This window comes from Thunnus thynnus, chromosome 5, assembly GCF_963924715.1.
Source record: "Thunnus thynnus chromosome 5, fThuThy2.1, whole genome shotgun sequence".
Taxonomy (NCBI): Eukaryota; Metazoa; Chordata; class Actinopteri; order Scombriformes; family Scombridae; genus Thunnus; species Thunnus thynnus.
In genome coordinates, this window is record NC_089521.1 from 29,239,451 (window position 1) to 29,255,497 (window position 16,047).

The following is a 16,047-nucleotide window of genomic DNA, read 5'->3' on the forward strand; positions in this document are numbered from 1 at the left end:
ACCACATCCTGCCTATCAGTTAACTGGCCTAAATCAAGCCTCGAGAAACAAAAACTGAATTTTAATCACACAGATATTTGATGTTTAAAAGAAAAGCTCATGATTCAGACACTTTTACCACTTTTTTCAATTTAACATACGGCATATTATGAACGAATTTTGTAACAGCCTATATATTTTTTAAAATTTATATAGCTGTTTTCTGCTTACAACCCATACTGATTGGATTTTAACTAAAGAAAATGAAAACATTTCTATCCACACGATGCCGCTAACGGACCATTTTGTTTGTCAACCGACAAAAATGACAAGAACAAGAGGCGCATCACGTCACGTGGTCGTGTCCGGGTGGTAACCCTATTATTGATTGATTGATTCCGATTTGCGGAACTATCGCGAGATTTGTGCGCATTGTTCGCCATCGTACAAAATAATTATGCTTTATAATGTGACAATACCATAGTTAAGGTCTAGTTAGGTTTAGGCACAAAAGACACTTAGTTAAGATCAGGGAAAACTCATAGTTTAGGTTAAAATGATCACTCTCGCGAGATCTTTCGCAAATCTAGGGTTACCATCTAGACACGCCCACCTCACGTCACGTGACCGGTAATGACAACCGTATTAGCTAAGACAGCGTGCAAAAAAAAAAAACCCTGCTCGAGGAGCGATAAAGGTAAATATAACGGAAGTATTATAGGTGGAAATAAACATATATTTAAAAATGCGACGTCTGGGCTCGGTTCAGCAGAAGATACCGTGTGTTTTCCTAACGGAGGTGAAGGAAGAACAGTCCAGAAAACGCGACTGTCAGGTGAGCAGCAGCCATTGATGTTAAACAGTATGAAGCAGATGCTGCAAACATGGAGGCATGACGACAATATGTCATCATTACGTTATCTAAATGAACAACATGTCCTCTTCCAAACCTCCTCGGCGGTAACGTTGTGTTGTTTGCAAACGTAGTTACAGCATGTGAGGTGACGTCATACAACCTAATTAGTTTTGCCGCAGAAGTCCAGTGTTTAAAGGATGAGTTCACAAATTTTCAAGTCTGTCTTAAAACAACAGTATCAGGATGACACTTTTAAAGCTGATGTTTAGCTTTTTTTCTTTGCTCCTGTTGAAATTTACTGTTTATGGTCAAACATCTCTGTCTGTTTTCAGCAATTTCAGGTTGTTGCCACTGAAAATGTGAACCCAGTAGCTCTGGAGGCAAATATTGACTGTGCACTGGCCACAGAGAAATTGGACGGCACCTGCTGTTATGTCACAGTTTATAAAGGTGAGCTTGTGTTTGGAGTGTGCTCAATGTTTTAGAGTATTTTGAATGAATAGTGCAGCAGTCTTACAGGCATTGATGCTGGTGTTATATGACTACAAAACCTGAACCTGTGAAGGTGTGAACTGATTCTTTTTCTGTAGGGCAACCGTACCTCTGGGCTCGACTCGACAGGAAACCCAACAAACAGGCTGAGAAGAGATTCAAAAAGTATCAGCACTCTCACAGGAGCTGTAAAGGTCTTTTAGCTTCATTTATAAAAGTATAAGTACGAATCTTCACCTAATTTCCTCATTGTATACTTGCTTTTTTCTCCAATTTTTTTTGGCCCAATACTTTTGTTCACTAGATGTCAACTGTTTTTTTTATTTTGTATTGTTTCTGTGTTCCTTTTCAGGTTTCACATGGAACGTAGAGGAAGACTTCAAGATGGTTCCAGAGACGTGGATCCCAGCCCACAGGGTCAAACATCACAACGGTCAACCAGTACCTGATGAACATGGACACATTCCAGGTCCTTTTGAAGTTTACATATTCTGGTTTATAACCACTTGAGTAATATGGTGATGTTGTCTTCAAACAGGTAGTTTCAGTTAAAAAAAAGACTTTACTGCTGATGTACTATTACAAGTCCTGTCAGTCATAATTCATGGAATATTGGATCTTTTAATGATTATCACAGTTTATCAGTTAGTGACATATAAATAACAACCAGTAACACCATTAAAGATATATATATAATATATCAATGTACACAACCTGCAGCCCAGAACAGTGTAAGCAGTAATTGCATCAACTAGACTTTAGAATTTAAATGACCTTGCTGACTGACTGCAGCTTATGCAGACAGATAAGGGAAGAGAAGTATATTAATAAATACATTAACTTACATTATAGACTTATATAAAATTAGGTAGAAATCAATCATATGTACTGTCAAAGATTTCTCAGAATTGGTGTCCTTAGATGAAATAAAGAGATTTCAATGAGGACAGCAACCAGAACCGTCTAACACGTAAACGATCAATGTTTGTCTAAATGTTGTTGATGACGGTGTGATTCGGTCCTTGTGAATGTTCAGGTTGGGTTCCAGTGGAGAAGGACAACAAGCAGTACTGTTGGCACTCCTCTGTGGTGGATTATGAAGTCGGGGCGGCTCTCGTTCTCAGGCCCGGCACTGAAGACGAAGACGTGCTGGAAATCGCAGCGGTCCCGTTGGCCGACCTCCTGGAACAAACGCTAGAGCTCATCGGAACCAACGTTAACAGAAACCCTTACGGTAATATGACACAGCGTTTTCTTTCAGTGACTGTTAAAGCTTACATCTAGGGAGGGTAACATTTAAACGAATAGTTGTTTAACTGTAAGCTGTTTTTTGTCAATGTCATGTTTTTATTTTTCTTGCTGTATACTGTACAGATGTTCATGTTATTCTATCACCCTTTGAATAACACTGTGGCTGTTGAACAAGGTGAACAAGGTTGCGTTTTAAGTGTCTGAGGCGTCCAAAATTTATTGTTCTTGTGGGACAAAAATTATCCATCTAAGTCCTTACAAATCTGTCCAAAAATGTTTTTTTAAACTGTGTCCAGTTCAATTTCTGTGTTTTTATAATGGTGAAACATAAACAATATATGAGCTAACGTAGTGTTCAACAGGAACAATGTGACACCACTGTGACGTATAGTTGGCTATCTGTGTCTTGTTTTTGATACCAAGGGAACCTTAACTGGTTTCACAGTGCAGATGTATACTGAATATGTTCATCAGTTCTACATTGTACTTTAAACCTTAAAGGACAGGTTCACATTTTTCAAGTCTTTCTTGAAACAACAATCAGGTGTCCGTATGAACATTGAAACAGGTTTTTCTTGCTGTAATCATTCCTCCTGTCCATACTGGACATTAAATAATTCCCTCCAAATGTGCTTACAATGTAAGTGATGGAGGACAAAATCCACAGTCCTTGTTTTAAGCTAAAATGTATTTTATCTGAAGCTAATATGAAGCTTCAGCAGTCTTTGTTTGCAGTCTAAAGTGGCCCAAATCTGATTTTTTTTTTTTTTTTTTTTTGCTCACATGTGACTCAGATCTGTTGTTTTTTTTTCATAACAGTGTGAACAGCACAAGTCACATGGAATCTGACCTTTTTAATTCTGATCTGGGTCACTTTCATATGTGGTTCTTAATCAGATACAGGTCTGATTTTTCTTTGCAATGCAACCTTACTCTGAACAGTCATATTGGAATTCATGCATCACTCCAGCCAATACAGCCCGAGTCCTACGTGCTTTAGCGGGGAGATGAGTCGCCTGTACTGAGAGTCTTGTAAAGAGGCTCTGACAGATGTAGTTAAAAGTATCCCCTTGACATCCTGAGGTTTTGGATGAAATCTATTTCTGTCAAGCCGTTCACATCACAGTCCCACCACTCCTGGCTCAGACCCCGCATCCACACACACACGTCGGTATAGAAGTAGCAGCCATTGCTCCACAAAAAGCCATAATTTAAAGATTTGGCTCTCTTTCTCTTCATCCTCATGAATTTGCTGGCTTCCACTGTCCATCAGCACATTCAGCGGCCTGCATGTTTACTTCCATATGACAGTGTGCTGCGTGTGAAATCTGTGTTATTGTTCTTTTGTGCATGAAGTTCAGATCAGGACTGTGACCAGTTCACACCGGCTGCATCTGAGCATTAAATCTGAATTGAGCACCAAGACTTGCAGTGTGATCGTAACTTAAGTCTTTTTGCAGTAAAAAACATCTTTCTGTCTTGATGGACAGTGTTTTATACATTTTTGCTGAGAAATAGGACTGTGGATCCTGTCCTTCATCACTTACACTGAAAATACATTATAAAGGGATCTTCTAATAGTCAGTATGAACAGCAGGAATGATTACAGCAAGAAAAACATATCAATGTGCATTTCGGCACCTGACTATTTTAAGACAGACTTGATAAAAATGTGAACCTATCCTTTAAAATGAGGACGTGAGGAAACATGAAAGTGAATACTGAATATATTGACAACAAATATATCATAATCGGTCAAACGCTTGTGTCTGCCTTTGGTGTCAGTATTTTCCTGCATTGTAACACAAAGTTTTATTGTACTAACAGGTTTGGGGAGTAAGAAGCAGCCTGTCCACTGCCTGGTGTCACACGGGAGCGTTCGAATTAGAAACCCTCCACCAGTGGACTTCCAGCAGCTGTGCTCCTGGTTCCAGGAGAGTCCCGAGGGCCGGGTCGAGGGCATCGTCTGGCACTGCAATGACGGCACACTCATTAAAGTAAGATGACTTCAGATACAGTCTGTCTGCAGCGTTGATCAAGATGATTCCCTAACTGACAGAATTTGAACAATGTCCATTCATTGTCCTGTTAACTGATTAAAAACACATCAAATATTATATATATACAGTAGACCAATCAATAGACAGATGAAGCAGCGCAAGCTAATATTCAAAACATGTTTATTGAACATTTTGTGGTTGTCGTGTCGTCAGGTTCATCGTCACCACCTGGGTCTCAGGTGGCCAGACGGGGAAACCTGCCTGGGCAACAAGCCGGTGGTCCTTCACGTCGACGGGATGGTTGACGAGTATAACAACAGCAAGGACTTGTTCACATCCTTCTCCAGACTTAACGGACACTGTTTCAATCAGCTTCAGGACATCCAGTATGACCTGTAAATCCAGCCCGAGAAGATAAAAAAAGTCGTGCTGCGATGACCCAACAGCTGCTCGATATTTCTGCCAGTAATTCAACACAAGTGATTTAAAGTTTTCTGTTAAAAGCACTACATTTGTCTGAAATACACTGATGCAGGATGACGGGTTATCTCTTTGGATAGAGATATATGACGTTTAGCTGAAAGTCTTAATCGGAGTGGTTTACATCGAGTGAGCAGGAGGGGATCAAACCTGTGACATGAGGTAAATCTTCTGCTCTAAACGGGAACAGTGGGGTGTCTTATAGGCTGAAAACAGTTTGCCATTTTCTTTGCAGAAATGTGTACGGTTTCAGTTTTAAGAAAAAAAAAAAAAGACCAACTGGACATTTTTAGCACTTAAAGTTTCTTAAATGTTCCTTTTATTAAATTGTAAATACTGCATGTTACAGCTGTTTCATTGCTATGTGAAGAATAAATGACACAGTATGTAAAGTTCTATGAAAACGGCTTTATTGGTAAATATATAGAAGCACAATATGTCAGAACTGTACAAATATAAAGAAATCTTATAAATATGCTACATTATACATATATCAACCAAACCAAGAACTCAGTATTCAAATAAAACAGCTGCCTTTATGAAAGAAACTAAAGGACCTACATCACTTTACTATTTCATTAAATTTCCAAGGAATTTGCTTTAGAGGTGTAATTGTAAGATTTCAAACTGCATCGTCTAAACATGATTGAATGGACAATCTTGCTTTTATATCAATATTGTATATTTCAAGTACAAATGGTCTTTTTTTTACTGTGATCTTGGGATCTCTATAGGGATGGACATCATTTGGACAATCCAACGATACCTTTTGAAAAAAACAAATCTACAAACTTTTTCATTTCATTTGATGAAAAAAGCTCAAATAGTTCTTAAATGAAATATTGTCACAAGCAGCTTAAAAATGGCCAAATTCTGATGGAAAACTTGAACTATATAAGAATAAAGTAAACAGACATTCAATGCCAACTTCCAGTTTGACAACTGCTGAAAGCTCAGAACTACTGACACACTTAAGATGATACCAAAATAGTTTTGAGGTTCAATATCTTTGCCCTCAAGATGTAAACTGAAAGTTACCTGCAAAGTTCAGGACAACGTCCACTTTTAAAGACTGACAACATTAAAAGTCATTCAGTTAAAAGGCACAGTCACCCTGATGTTAACTGATGGACACGCTGGGGATTTCAGCTTTTACGCCAAACTGATCGCAAACCTTCTTCAGCTGCTCCTCCAGCAAAATGTTCTTCTTGACTTCTAAATTGTAGTTGTATTTTAAATCTTCGATCTCTTCAAAGAACGTTGGGTCAAAGTTCTCCAGTTCTCTCTTCAGCTTTTTGACTTCAGTTTGAAGTTTGGTTTTCTCCGTTTCTGCTGCTTGCAGAAGAGTTTTGAGCTTCCTGGAATCTAAAAGTAAAAGAGAGAAAACTTTAATGATTCCTCTTCCTTTAAATAGTTAAAATCAGATAACAGATATTAGATGTTTTTAAACATTGAGACGCAAAGTTGCTTGACTATACTGGAAAAGCCAGATGAATTTTCTGTCAATCAACTAATTGATTCATTGATTAATCAGAAGTTTGTGGCTTGTATTCCTATGTGACTATTATAAGTAACTTAACTGAACAAACTTCACAAGCTTTACTATTTGTCACTTGACAACAAACTTGTCACTATTGTCATTTGTTGTCATACAGTCAAAATTAGGATTTATAAAACGTTTTTTGATTTTTTTTTAAAAAATTACTGGAAAATCAAAAGTCTCACCTTGCTTAGTGGACGTCTCACCATATCGCCCGCTGTACTCGCTCAGCCTTTGTTTCAGTTCTGCGTTCTCATTCTCCAGCTCACTGTTGACCAATCTTCAGATAAAATAACATGTATAATTTTATCAAAAGCAAAGTTACCGACTCCACAAGTTAAACAATCCTGGCAAAGAATATGAGATCCTGACAGGGAATTACTGCTCGTCACCAGGCAAACACTGCTAAACTTTCCAAAGCGTAATTATTTGTTTCAATCTTGTATGAAAAAACTGGGTTTGCTGGGTAAACAGTGACAGTAATTGATGTAATCATGGTATTTTACAAACTTCTATCATCTAAATTAATTATTCTAAGCAAACTAATGTAAATCTGACAAAATTTAAGGTTTTGTTTCACACGTTTTACAGGCAGAAGTTGATGTAATACAATACTGTTGAACATTCATTGCCCTTAACATCATTTTTAATGGATGTTAGAAGTGTGTCCTGGTCCAGATGGTAGCTTCACCTACAACATAAAACATTATCACCATTATTCATCACAGACAGTACATATAGTTTTACATACTGTACCTCATTGCCTGGAACTCCTTCGAGAGTCCCGCTCCTGTCTTCGCAGCAGTAGGGAAGCTTTTCAACATGTCGACCTGTGGAAGTTTCAAACCCACAACAGCAATACAGTTAAAATGCTTCTCACGAAGACGCAAGGCGGCAGGTTGGCTGTACAAGAGAAAAGCGAGGCTTGAATGGGGGGTTATTTTTGTGAGTTATTTGTATCATTATTGTGTGTCTATGAAGCACTTTTTTGTTCTGTTTCAGTGGAAGATATCTGATTTCAAGCTGACATAACAGATTATATTTCACGCCTATAAACATGAAAAATTACCTACTGCATTTTTAGTTTTTTAGTTGTGACATCATACTGAGGGGCAGTTAAGGTTGGCTTCTTCATGTGGTGCAGTTAATCACAGGAAATGCAAGCTTCATGCTTCAAAAGCTCTTCAATAACATCTCTTACAGCAACTACAAAATTCACCCAAAGACTAGACAAGTGTTGTTTTCTGTAATAACTCCTCTTTAAACAAGCAGCAAGATTAAACAAAGCTTTAGGAGCCAAAATCATGCTTGTCATTTGTCCCAAAAGACTAAAACTCATCATTATAGTAAAGCTTTTGAGCTATACTTGACAAAAAAGAAAAAAAAAAATCACTTATTCAGGAAGTCTCAGCGGGCTAATTAGCAGACCATGGCAGCACGCCGACAGTTATTTTTAAATTAAACTGTTATGTAGCCCGTACCTGATCTTCCAGAGTCCGTATGCTAATTTGAGCTCTGTCCTCGCGTTCGTTCACCTCCTTCAGCTGTTGTTTAAGTTCTGAGAGGCTGGAGGTCTTCTGGGAGAGCTCCTTCTCCAGCTCCTTCATCTTGTTCTCAAACATTCTGCAGATGGAAGTGAAACAATCATTGGCTCGCACTCTATAAACTTGTACTCGTAGCCTGGAGCTTCTACAAGTGGAGGACATATGGTCAAGGGTTTGAATCTCCGAGCCACCTGGGAAAGCCTTGATGGGAAGGAGGTAATGGACTGGATTGTACATAATAAGAACCAGAACCCAAACAGTGAGAACAAATGCAGTGGACTGTGTGCTACTGTCTATAGCTGTAACTCAATTGTGGTGCTGCAACTAACAGTTTTTTTCATTGTCGATTATTCTGCTGATCATTTTCCAGTTAATCCATTTTATTGTTTGGTCTATGAAATGTCTGAACATTGTCAAAAATCACAATATCCTAAAGCCTTAGGTGCTGATATTAGTAGCTTGTTTTGTCTGAGCAACAATCCAAAACCTTAAGATATTCAGTTTGCTATTACATAAGGAAAAACCCTAAATTTAAAAGCTGAAACTTTGGGAATATCTGGCTTTTTTGCTCTTAAACGGCCACTGTAAGACTTTTCTTGGCAGAAAAGTTTTACATTTCCAGAAGTGACTACAGCATTATGTTTGGAATAAAAGGGGGAGTCAGTAGCAATGGGTAATATGGATAAAATCCTCAGTCATTGTATATGTGTTGTGATTTTTTTGTGTATTTTCTGGAAAATCAACAGATACATTTATGATGGATTAAATAACCAGACTTTTTTGGCCAATCCAGCAAACAAAATACCTGACAAATCAAAGTACATCATCACATCGATGCAAAACTCATATTAATCAGTGCTGCTTATTGATTTGCAACATCGTCCACGATGTCCTAATACACCCATGGATATTAAAGGGATAGCTACCACAATAAAATACAACAAAATCTCCAGATATTAACAAATGGTCTCACCGTATGTACAGTATTGTCATATTGCCCATCCCTAGTACTAAGCATCAGTGCTGACAGTCAGCCACAAAAACTCAAATTTCATCAACATAAACAGCAGAAAAACAACACTTAGCACTAATGATGTCAAAGAAAACAAAACCTAGAATCGCCTGTTTGGAAAACCACTTAAGGTTTGTGTTAAAAGCAGTTTGCTGACCTTGTTACCACAGATGCCTTCCAGGTCTTACTGTCCGCTACCTCTGGGACCGGTCTGGACAGAGCTGCCCGAAGCCTTTGCTTGGTTTCCTCCAGCTCTGCCTCGAGCTTCTCGCTGGTCACCTCCAGACTTGTCTTGGTCACTCTCAGCCTCTCTGAAGCCTCGATTTCCTGTAGTGATAGAAAATAACATCCAGGTGAGACAACAAGATGAAAATGTGTAGTATTTATTCCAAAGGAGAAATCCATCTTCTATCCTCATGAAGATAAAACACACTAAACAGGCAGGAATAAAGGAACAGGCATGATGAAACATTTTGAACATATTTTGAATGTTTCTTATTATTATGCAACCATATTTACTGTATTTATCTTTTTTTATTGAGTATTTGTATTGGAGTATTTGGAGTCACAAGCCAGATATCCATTGCTTTGTGACAAACAGTACAGATGTTTTAGGATTTTAAATTCTGAATCTACTTTGCACCATTTAGTTACTAAACACCAAGTCACTAATTTAGATAAAAATACTTACAACACTGAACATTACACAATGAGATGTTTTTCTTCACAGAGTGCATTTGCATATTGACATCATGTTGGCGAACAAACCAATCATAATCACCCTTTTGATCTCCCTTCGTAGACGTTCATTTTCCATCACTATTTTCTCCAATCCTTTGGTTTTAGATTCAAGTTTAGAACTCAGCTCAGCTTCGCTTTGACTCTTCAGTTTCTCAAAGTCAGCCTAGAAATAAAATAAAAAATATTTACAATCAGCTGTAGTTAATATTTTTTTCCAGCAGAATGTATTTGACATGTAAGACACGATGTGGGCAACAACCTTTAGTTTTTTATGTTCTTGCTCCAAGGCAGAGAACTTGTCCTGATGTGCAGGTGCGCTAGATTTCTTCAGCGTCTCATTTTCCCTCTGCACCCTCTCCACCACCTTCTTCATCAACCCGATGGTCTTCTCAAGTTCAGGTACTGTTTTCCCGCTGTGGCCAGCCTGAAGCGGAACACATTACAAATAGATGCAGAGTTCATGTTATCCAATTCAGTTTCTTTTCTATTTGTTTCTTTATTAAATTAGACATTTCTTTAAGGTCACTGGATTTTTTAAAACCTCATCTATGGACATGTATAGTTGATTTTTCTTGTCATTTCTGTGTTTTGTCATTATTATTATAAATATTGTGTAAAGAAAGAACAGAGGTGACTTGAGGTTAACATACTCCACGTATATGGGCCAGCTTTTTCTCTACATCCGCCTTTTCCTTTTTCAGCGCACTGCACATCTCCTTAAGGTCTGCAACTTGATTCTGTTAAAAAAAACAAAAAAACAACTGAATAAAATTATAAGAAAAGCAATGTCAAAAACATTTGCTCTTGCCTAAATCAATATTTTATCTTTAAAGTTAATACATGGTTGAAGTTCAACAATTTTTTGTTAAATTGCTTTAAAATTTTGAAAGTTCGGATAGTGAAACAAATGTAGTGAAATACCTCATTACATAATGAATGATGTCTTATGAAAGCAAAAGTAAATTATTTTTATGTGGTATTTACACGACAGACCATTTAAATAAGACAAATGTCTTCAATCAAGAGTAAAATTACAGCTCCAATTGACAGGTTTATGAAACAAAAGTTGGACATTTTGGGAAATTTGCTTGTTTGCTCTTGTGCAGAGTTAGATGACAAGATTGATACTCATGTCTGTTAAATATGAAGCTACAGCTAACACTGTGGTTAAAGTTGCTTATCATGATTAATATTTAAAATACAGACATGGAAGTGTTGCTCAATTTTTCAAATGTAACTTTTGCCAAGAAAACGAATAAGAATATTTTCCAAAATGTCAAACTATTCCTTTAAGTTGCCTTACAATCAGCACTACTATCAAACAGCAATATAGAGCTGAACAACTGCTTCTCGATTTGGGTCATGTGCACCTTCAGCCTTGGTAAATCTTTGTTGGCCTGCTCCAGTTGAAAGCGGAGCTCTAGGTTCTCGGAGGCCAGCTTGAGGTTTTCTTTTTGGAGGTCTTGATCTCTTTGTGATGGAGTCCCAGTGCCTCGTCCTGATGTCTAGAGGAGGGCAAAGACACAAAATCACTGAGAAAAAAAGTAAAATAAGGCATAATAGAAATGTTGCGTCGTCAAAAACAGAAGGGAGTGTAGGAAAACAGCCTTATTCTTAAATAAATATCTTCTTCTTGGGTCGGGAACTTCATCTATCTACACAACACCATGGAAACCTTTGGTCCATGACAGACAATGCAGGAGGGGAACACACCAGCACACTACCAAGCCTTTGTTTTGTTCTGCTACCACTATTGCAATGCTATCACAGCACTGGGTAACTACGGGGGCCTGAAGTACCTTCAGATATTTAAGAGATCTCCTTTCTCGTTTTTGTCCACCATCATCCCTCTTTTTACTGATAAACCTCTCCAGGTGTTTGCTTGGTATGGAGCTCGAGTCAACATCTGGATCTGCTGAGCAGGGCTGTTCTGGATTATCATCCTCTGTTGCCTCCTTTGTAGTCTCAAGCGCTTTATCTTTCAGTTCAATGTGTTCTTCAGTCTCTTCTGCCCTCATTCCCACATCATCATCATCATCTTTATCTGTATCTCGACCATCTATTTCTCCGCCACCCTCATTTTCCACAGTTTCATTCGTTCCACCACCCGTCGCTGCAGCTGGCTCAGAGTATGACATAACTGATCCAGGTCTTTCTGATGGATCATCAGGCTCAGGTTCTTCCTTTTCTTCAATCATACTCAGTTCAGAATCACCTGGGACGTCTCGTGTGTTTTCTACATTATCTGCTTCTGTTGGCCTCTCACCTTCTTCAGTTTGATCTGCGTCAACGTCTTCTTCATCTGTGTTTTCAGCCACATCAGCACTTGATCGCTTTTGTTCAGTGCAAACCTTTGCTCCCACAAAGCTGGTTTGAGTTTCGCTATCTGTCTGGCTTTGCTTTGGCTCGATCTCATGGTCAAAGGTGTCTTCATCGGCTTCAGGGCTTACAGAGCGGCTGCAGTATTTAGCAGGGCTGGGTGCTGTTTTTCCTTCCCATGACCCATCCGCAATATCAAAAGTGACAGAACAAATCCCTTTCGAAGCCTGGAAGCAGAAGCGTTTGTCCTTCACAGGCAATGAATCAGATTGAATCCAGAAAAGAAAGAGATACATAAAGAAAGACAGTAAAGAAAGATACATGGGGAGATAACAGGAAAACATCTTTGGCTCCTTAAAGTAGAACAGGGTTAAATCATACAGAAGTGAACATGTTATGTTCAGTACATATAGTAATATGACTGCCTGCTGTGTACTCTCCACTGTCTCCCTGCAATAAACTTGAGGTCTTGTAATACAGTCATGTGAAAAAGATAGGACACCTCATGAAAACCTTTGTCTTTTTCAACATATTTAAACATATGGACATTTGATTTTCATTTTAACAATATTAACAGATGGAGGTAATATAATTAAACAAATAAAACTGAAGGAATGTTGTTGATTTATTTTTGTTGATCAAGTAGTGAACAAATCTTATTTTTGTATGCTGTGTTTCTAAATAAATGTTGCACATTCATTAGTCATTATGTTGTGTATGCTGATAAGCACTTACAGAGGGTCTTGATGGAGGCTCTTTGGATATTTGGCTCTCTAAGGAGTGGAGTCTCTCCTCCAGGTAGCGGTTCCTCAGAGTCAGATTCTCCATGGCGGCATCACGAGGTAAAGCCTGGTGCTGTCTGCAAGTTCAAAGAGAGACTAAAGTTTTTGGTCTAAATTATGTGGAGATCTGCTGGGATTATAAACTGACAGCATGTCTGAGATGTTCTGTGGAGCCGGACCAGCAAGTGCTTTGTAAACCAAAAGGAGGATTTTGAATTGTATTCTGAAAACAACAGGTAGCAAGTAAAGGTTCTGGAGGACTGGAGTTACATGATCCGATCTTTTTGTCCTGGTCAGAACTTGCGCAGCTGAGTTCTGGATAAATTCTAATCTAAGCATTGTTTTGTTTGGAAGACCCATAAACGCAGAGTTGCAATAATCCAGCCTGCTCATGACAAATGCATGCATGAGTTGCTCTGAGTCAGATTGAGAAAGAGGGACTCTGATTCTGGAAATGTTTCGGAGTTGGAAAAAGGCAACCTTGGCGATGCTGTTAATATGATCCTTAAAGCTGAGTTCACCATCCATGGTTACACCTAGGTTCTTAATCTGGTCATTTGTTTTTAGTGATCTGGACTCCAGGTACTCACACACAAGTTGTCTCTGGGCTTTAACACCTATGACCAAAATCTCACTTTTCTCCCTGTTCAGCTGAAGGAAGTTTGCTGCCATCCAGTGGTTGATTTCATCCAAGCAACTGACTAGACAGTTTATGAGTTGGAAGTCATCGGTGGATAGTGAGATGAGAAGCTGCTTGTCATTGGCATAATTATGGTAGCTGATGTTATGTTTGCTGATAATGTAACTAAGGGAAAGCATATAAAGGTTAAATAGTTTATTCACAAAGCTCTTCAAACTGAAGATATTATCCTTTTATTTGTCTTTATTTGTCCCCACAGCTTTCAAGACTTCAATGGTAAAACCTCTCCTCAAGAAATCAAATCTAAATTACTTAGAGCTGAACAATTACAGACCCATTTCTAATCTACCTTTCCTTGGTAAACTTTTAGAAAAAAATGTTTTTAATCAACTACTTGTTCATCTAATCAACAATGGCATTTTAGAAAAAAACTCCAATCTGGTTATCAAGCAAACCACAGCACTGAGACAGCCCTACTGAAAGTTGTAAATGACCTGAGAATTATTGTGGATACAAACAACTTGGCTGTCCTTCTTCTCTTAGACCTCGGTGCACTTTTGATACAATCGACCACAAACTTCAAGATATGTGCTTGTGTTCAAACCACCTGTGGTTCGGACCAATTAGTGTCCTATGAGGATCCTCACACGATGAATCCAGCTGCCTCGCAAGGTAAGATGGTGAGAGACGGTGATAGACAGATGGTTCATCCAATCACCTGCCGAGTGTTTTTTGAAAGTGCCTACCCTTTTCCAAACAGTTTCCAAGGACGACTTCTCAGATGGTTCTGTGTAACAAACCATCTGGCGCTTTGGGTTATAAGAAAGCTACAGCTAGAATGCTGCGGCCAGAGTCTTGACTAAAACAAAGAAAATGGATCACATCACCCCACTGCTTAAGACACTGCACTGGCCACCTGTATCTTTTAGAATTGATTTTAAAGTTATTTTACTTGCTTTGAATAACCTTGCTCCTCCCTACATCAGAGATTTTCTTTCATTTTATGTTCCACACAGGTCACTAAGGACCCCTGCTGCTTCCCTTTTAAACGTTCCTTATGTGTCCCATAAAAGTACTGGTGAGGCTGCCTTCTATTTTTATGCCCCTAAACTGTGGTACACACTGCCTCTGACATTACAATGGCAAGCTTTCTCTGTATTTTTTAAAAGGAAAGTATCTTTTTAATCTGGCTTTCAATTTTAATTTGGAGTAATGTTACAGCTTTAGTTTTACTTTAATCATTACTTGTTTATCCCCACATTAATCCCTAGTGTTTATTTAATTGACTTTTGTTCTATTTTTGAAACTTTGTTTTATTGTTGTAATTTTAAGTCATGCAAAATTTTATTTATTTTTGCCTTCTGTGTTGTTGTAATCCTGCCATGTGAAGCACTTTTGGCTGCATGTTTGTATGAAAGGTGCTATATAAATGAAGTTGAGTTGAGCTGAGTTGGATCTGGAACTTATCAAACACATTTTGCAGACTGGCTTCAGCTACAAATTCCAACAGTAAATGCTAAACCTGGAAAGTCTGTTTTCCAATATCCTGCTCAATCATCAGGAAATAATTCAGAACAGATCCTTAAGCTCAACACTAGTATCCCTGGGTGGTTTCAGAGAAGTCATTACAGTGTTTCCTCTAGGATTTTTTTCAGCAGCTGGGCAAAAGGGTGTTGTACCTGGTTGGTACGCGCATACCGCAGGTGTAGTATGCTTGTCTAATCTGTGTATCTTGAAAAGATTATATGGTTTGTAGGTAGAGCCAGAATTCAATGTTTACTTTGTGAATTGCTATTAACATGTTTGCACAATGTATATATTTGTTGTAAAATAATTGGTTGAATACCAAATAACACAATTGTCGAATATTTTGAGATAATATTTTCCCAAGAGTGCACATAGGTTTCTCCATTTCATAGTTGGGCTGTACAGTTTTTTCTGGTTAAAAGCCGATTATGGGCTATTATTTAATCATTTGCTTTTGCTACTCCTGTGGACAAGTGTGATAGGACTCGTGTTGCACAATGTCTGCCATGGTAGTTTTTTATGCTTTGCTGTTACAAAGATTGCTTAAGGACTTGGATGTCATCAGGACAAAGCAGTTAAAAGCAGTCTTAAAAAACTGACAACATTTCTTAATACAAGCTATTTTTGTCTACATTGTATGCAATTTGACTTTAGAGCAAATCATTCCGAAATTGCTATCTTGCACTTAATAGAACAAATTAAATCAAGACTTGTAACTTATCAAACACATTTTGCAGACTGGCTTCAGCTACAAATTCCAACAGTGAATGCTAAACCTGGAGAGTCTGTTTTCCAATATCCTGCTCAATCATCAGGAAATAATTCAGAACAGATCCTTAAGCTCAACACTAGTATCCCTGGGTGGTTTCAGAGAAGCCTCTGAA

The 16,047-nt window shown here is 38.2% G+C and overlaps 2 protein-coding genes across 3 annotated transcripts in view; one reads left to right on the forward strand and one right to left on the reverse strand.

Moving 5' to 3' along the window:
* Positions 1-600: 600 nt before the first annotated feature.
* On the forward strand, positions 601-5,453 carry rlig1 (RNA 5'-phosphate and 3'-OH ligase 1). Its single transcript, XM_067590614.1, has 7 exons — positions 601-814; positions 1,168-1,285; positions 1,426-1,521; positions 1,680-1,796; positions 2,364-2,561; positions 4,406-4,575; positions 4,792-5,453. Exons 1-7 carry the CDS (start codon positions 725-727, stop codon positions 4,975-4,977), a joined length of 975 nt encoding a protein of 324 aa, XP_067446715.1. The 5' UTR covers positions 601-724; the 3' UTR covers positions 4,978-5,453.
* Positions 5,447-16,047, reverse strand: part of cep290 (centrosomal protein 290) — a 49,370-nt gene continuing 38,769 nt past the window's right edge. Inside the window, exons 42-52 of one of the 2 annotated variants that reach the window (XM_067590610.1) lie at positions 12,950-13,073; positions 11,695-12,462; positions 11,266-11,400; positions 10,546-10,632; positions 10,155-10,319; positions 9,936-10,058; positions 9,312-9,481; positions 8,080-8,221; positions 7,355-7,428; positions 6,784-6,878; positions 5,447-6,423 (exon numbers count right to left, since the gene is read on the reverse strand). In XM_067590610.1, coding sequence (XP_067446711.1) covers positions 6,179-6,423; positions 6,784-6,878; positions 7,355-7,428; positions 8,080-8,221; positions 9,312-9,481; positions 9,936-10,058; positions 10,155-10,319; positions 10,546-10,632; positions 11,266-11,400; positions 11,695-12,462; positions 12,950-13,073 — 2,128 coding nt within the window. In that variant the 3' untranslated portion in view covers positions 5,447-6,178. The remainder of the gene's footprint in view (positions 6,424-6,783; positions 6,879-7,354; positions 7,429-8,079; positions 8,222-9,311; positions 9,482-9,935; positions 10,059-10,154; positions 10,320-10,545; positions 10,633-11,265; positions 11,401-11,694; positions 12,463-12,949; positions 13,074-16,047) is intronic. The other variant, XM_067590611.1, reaches the window with a different exon arrangement.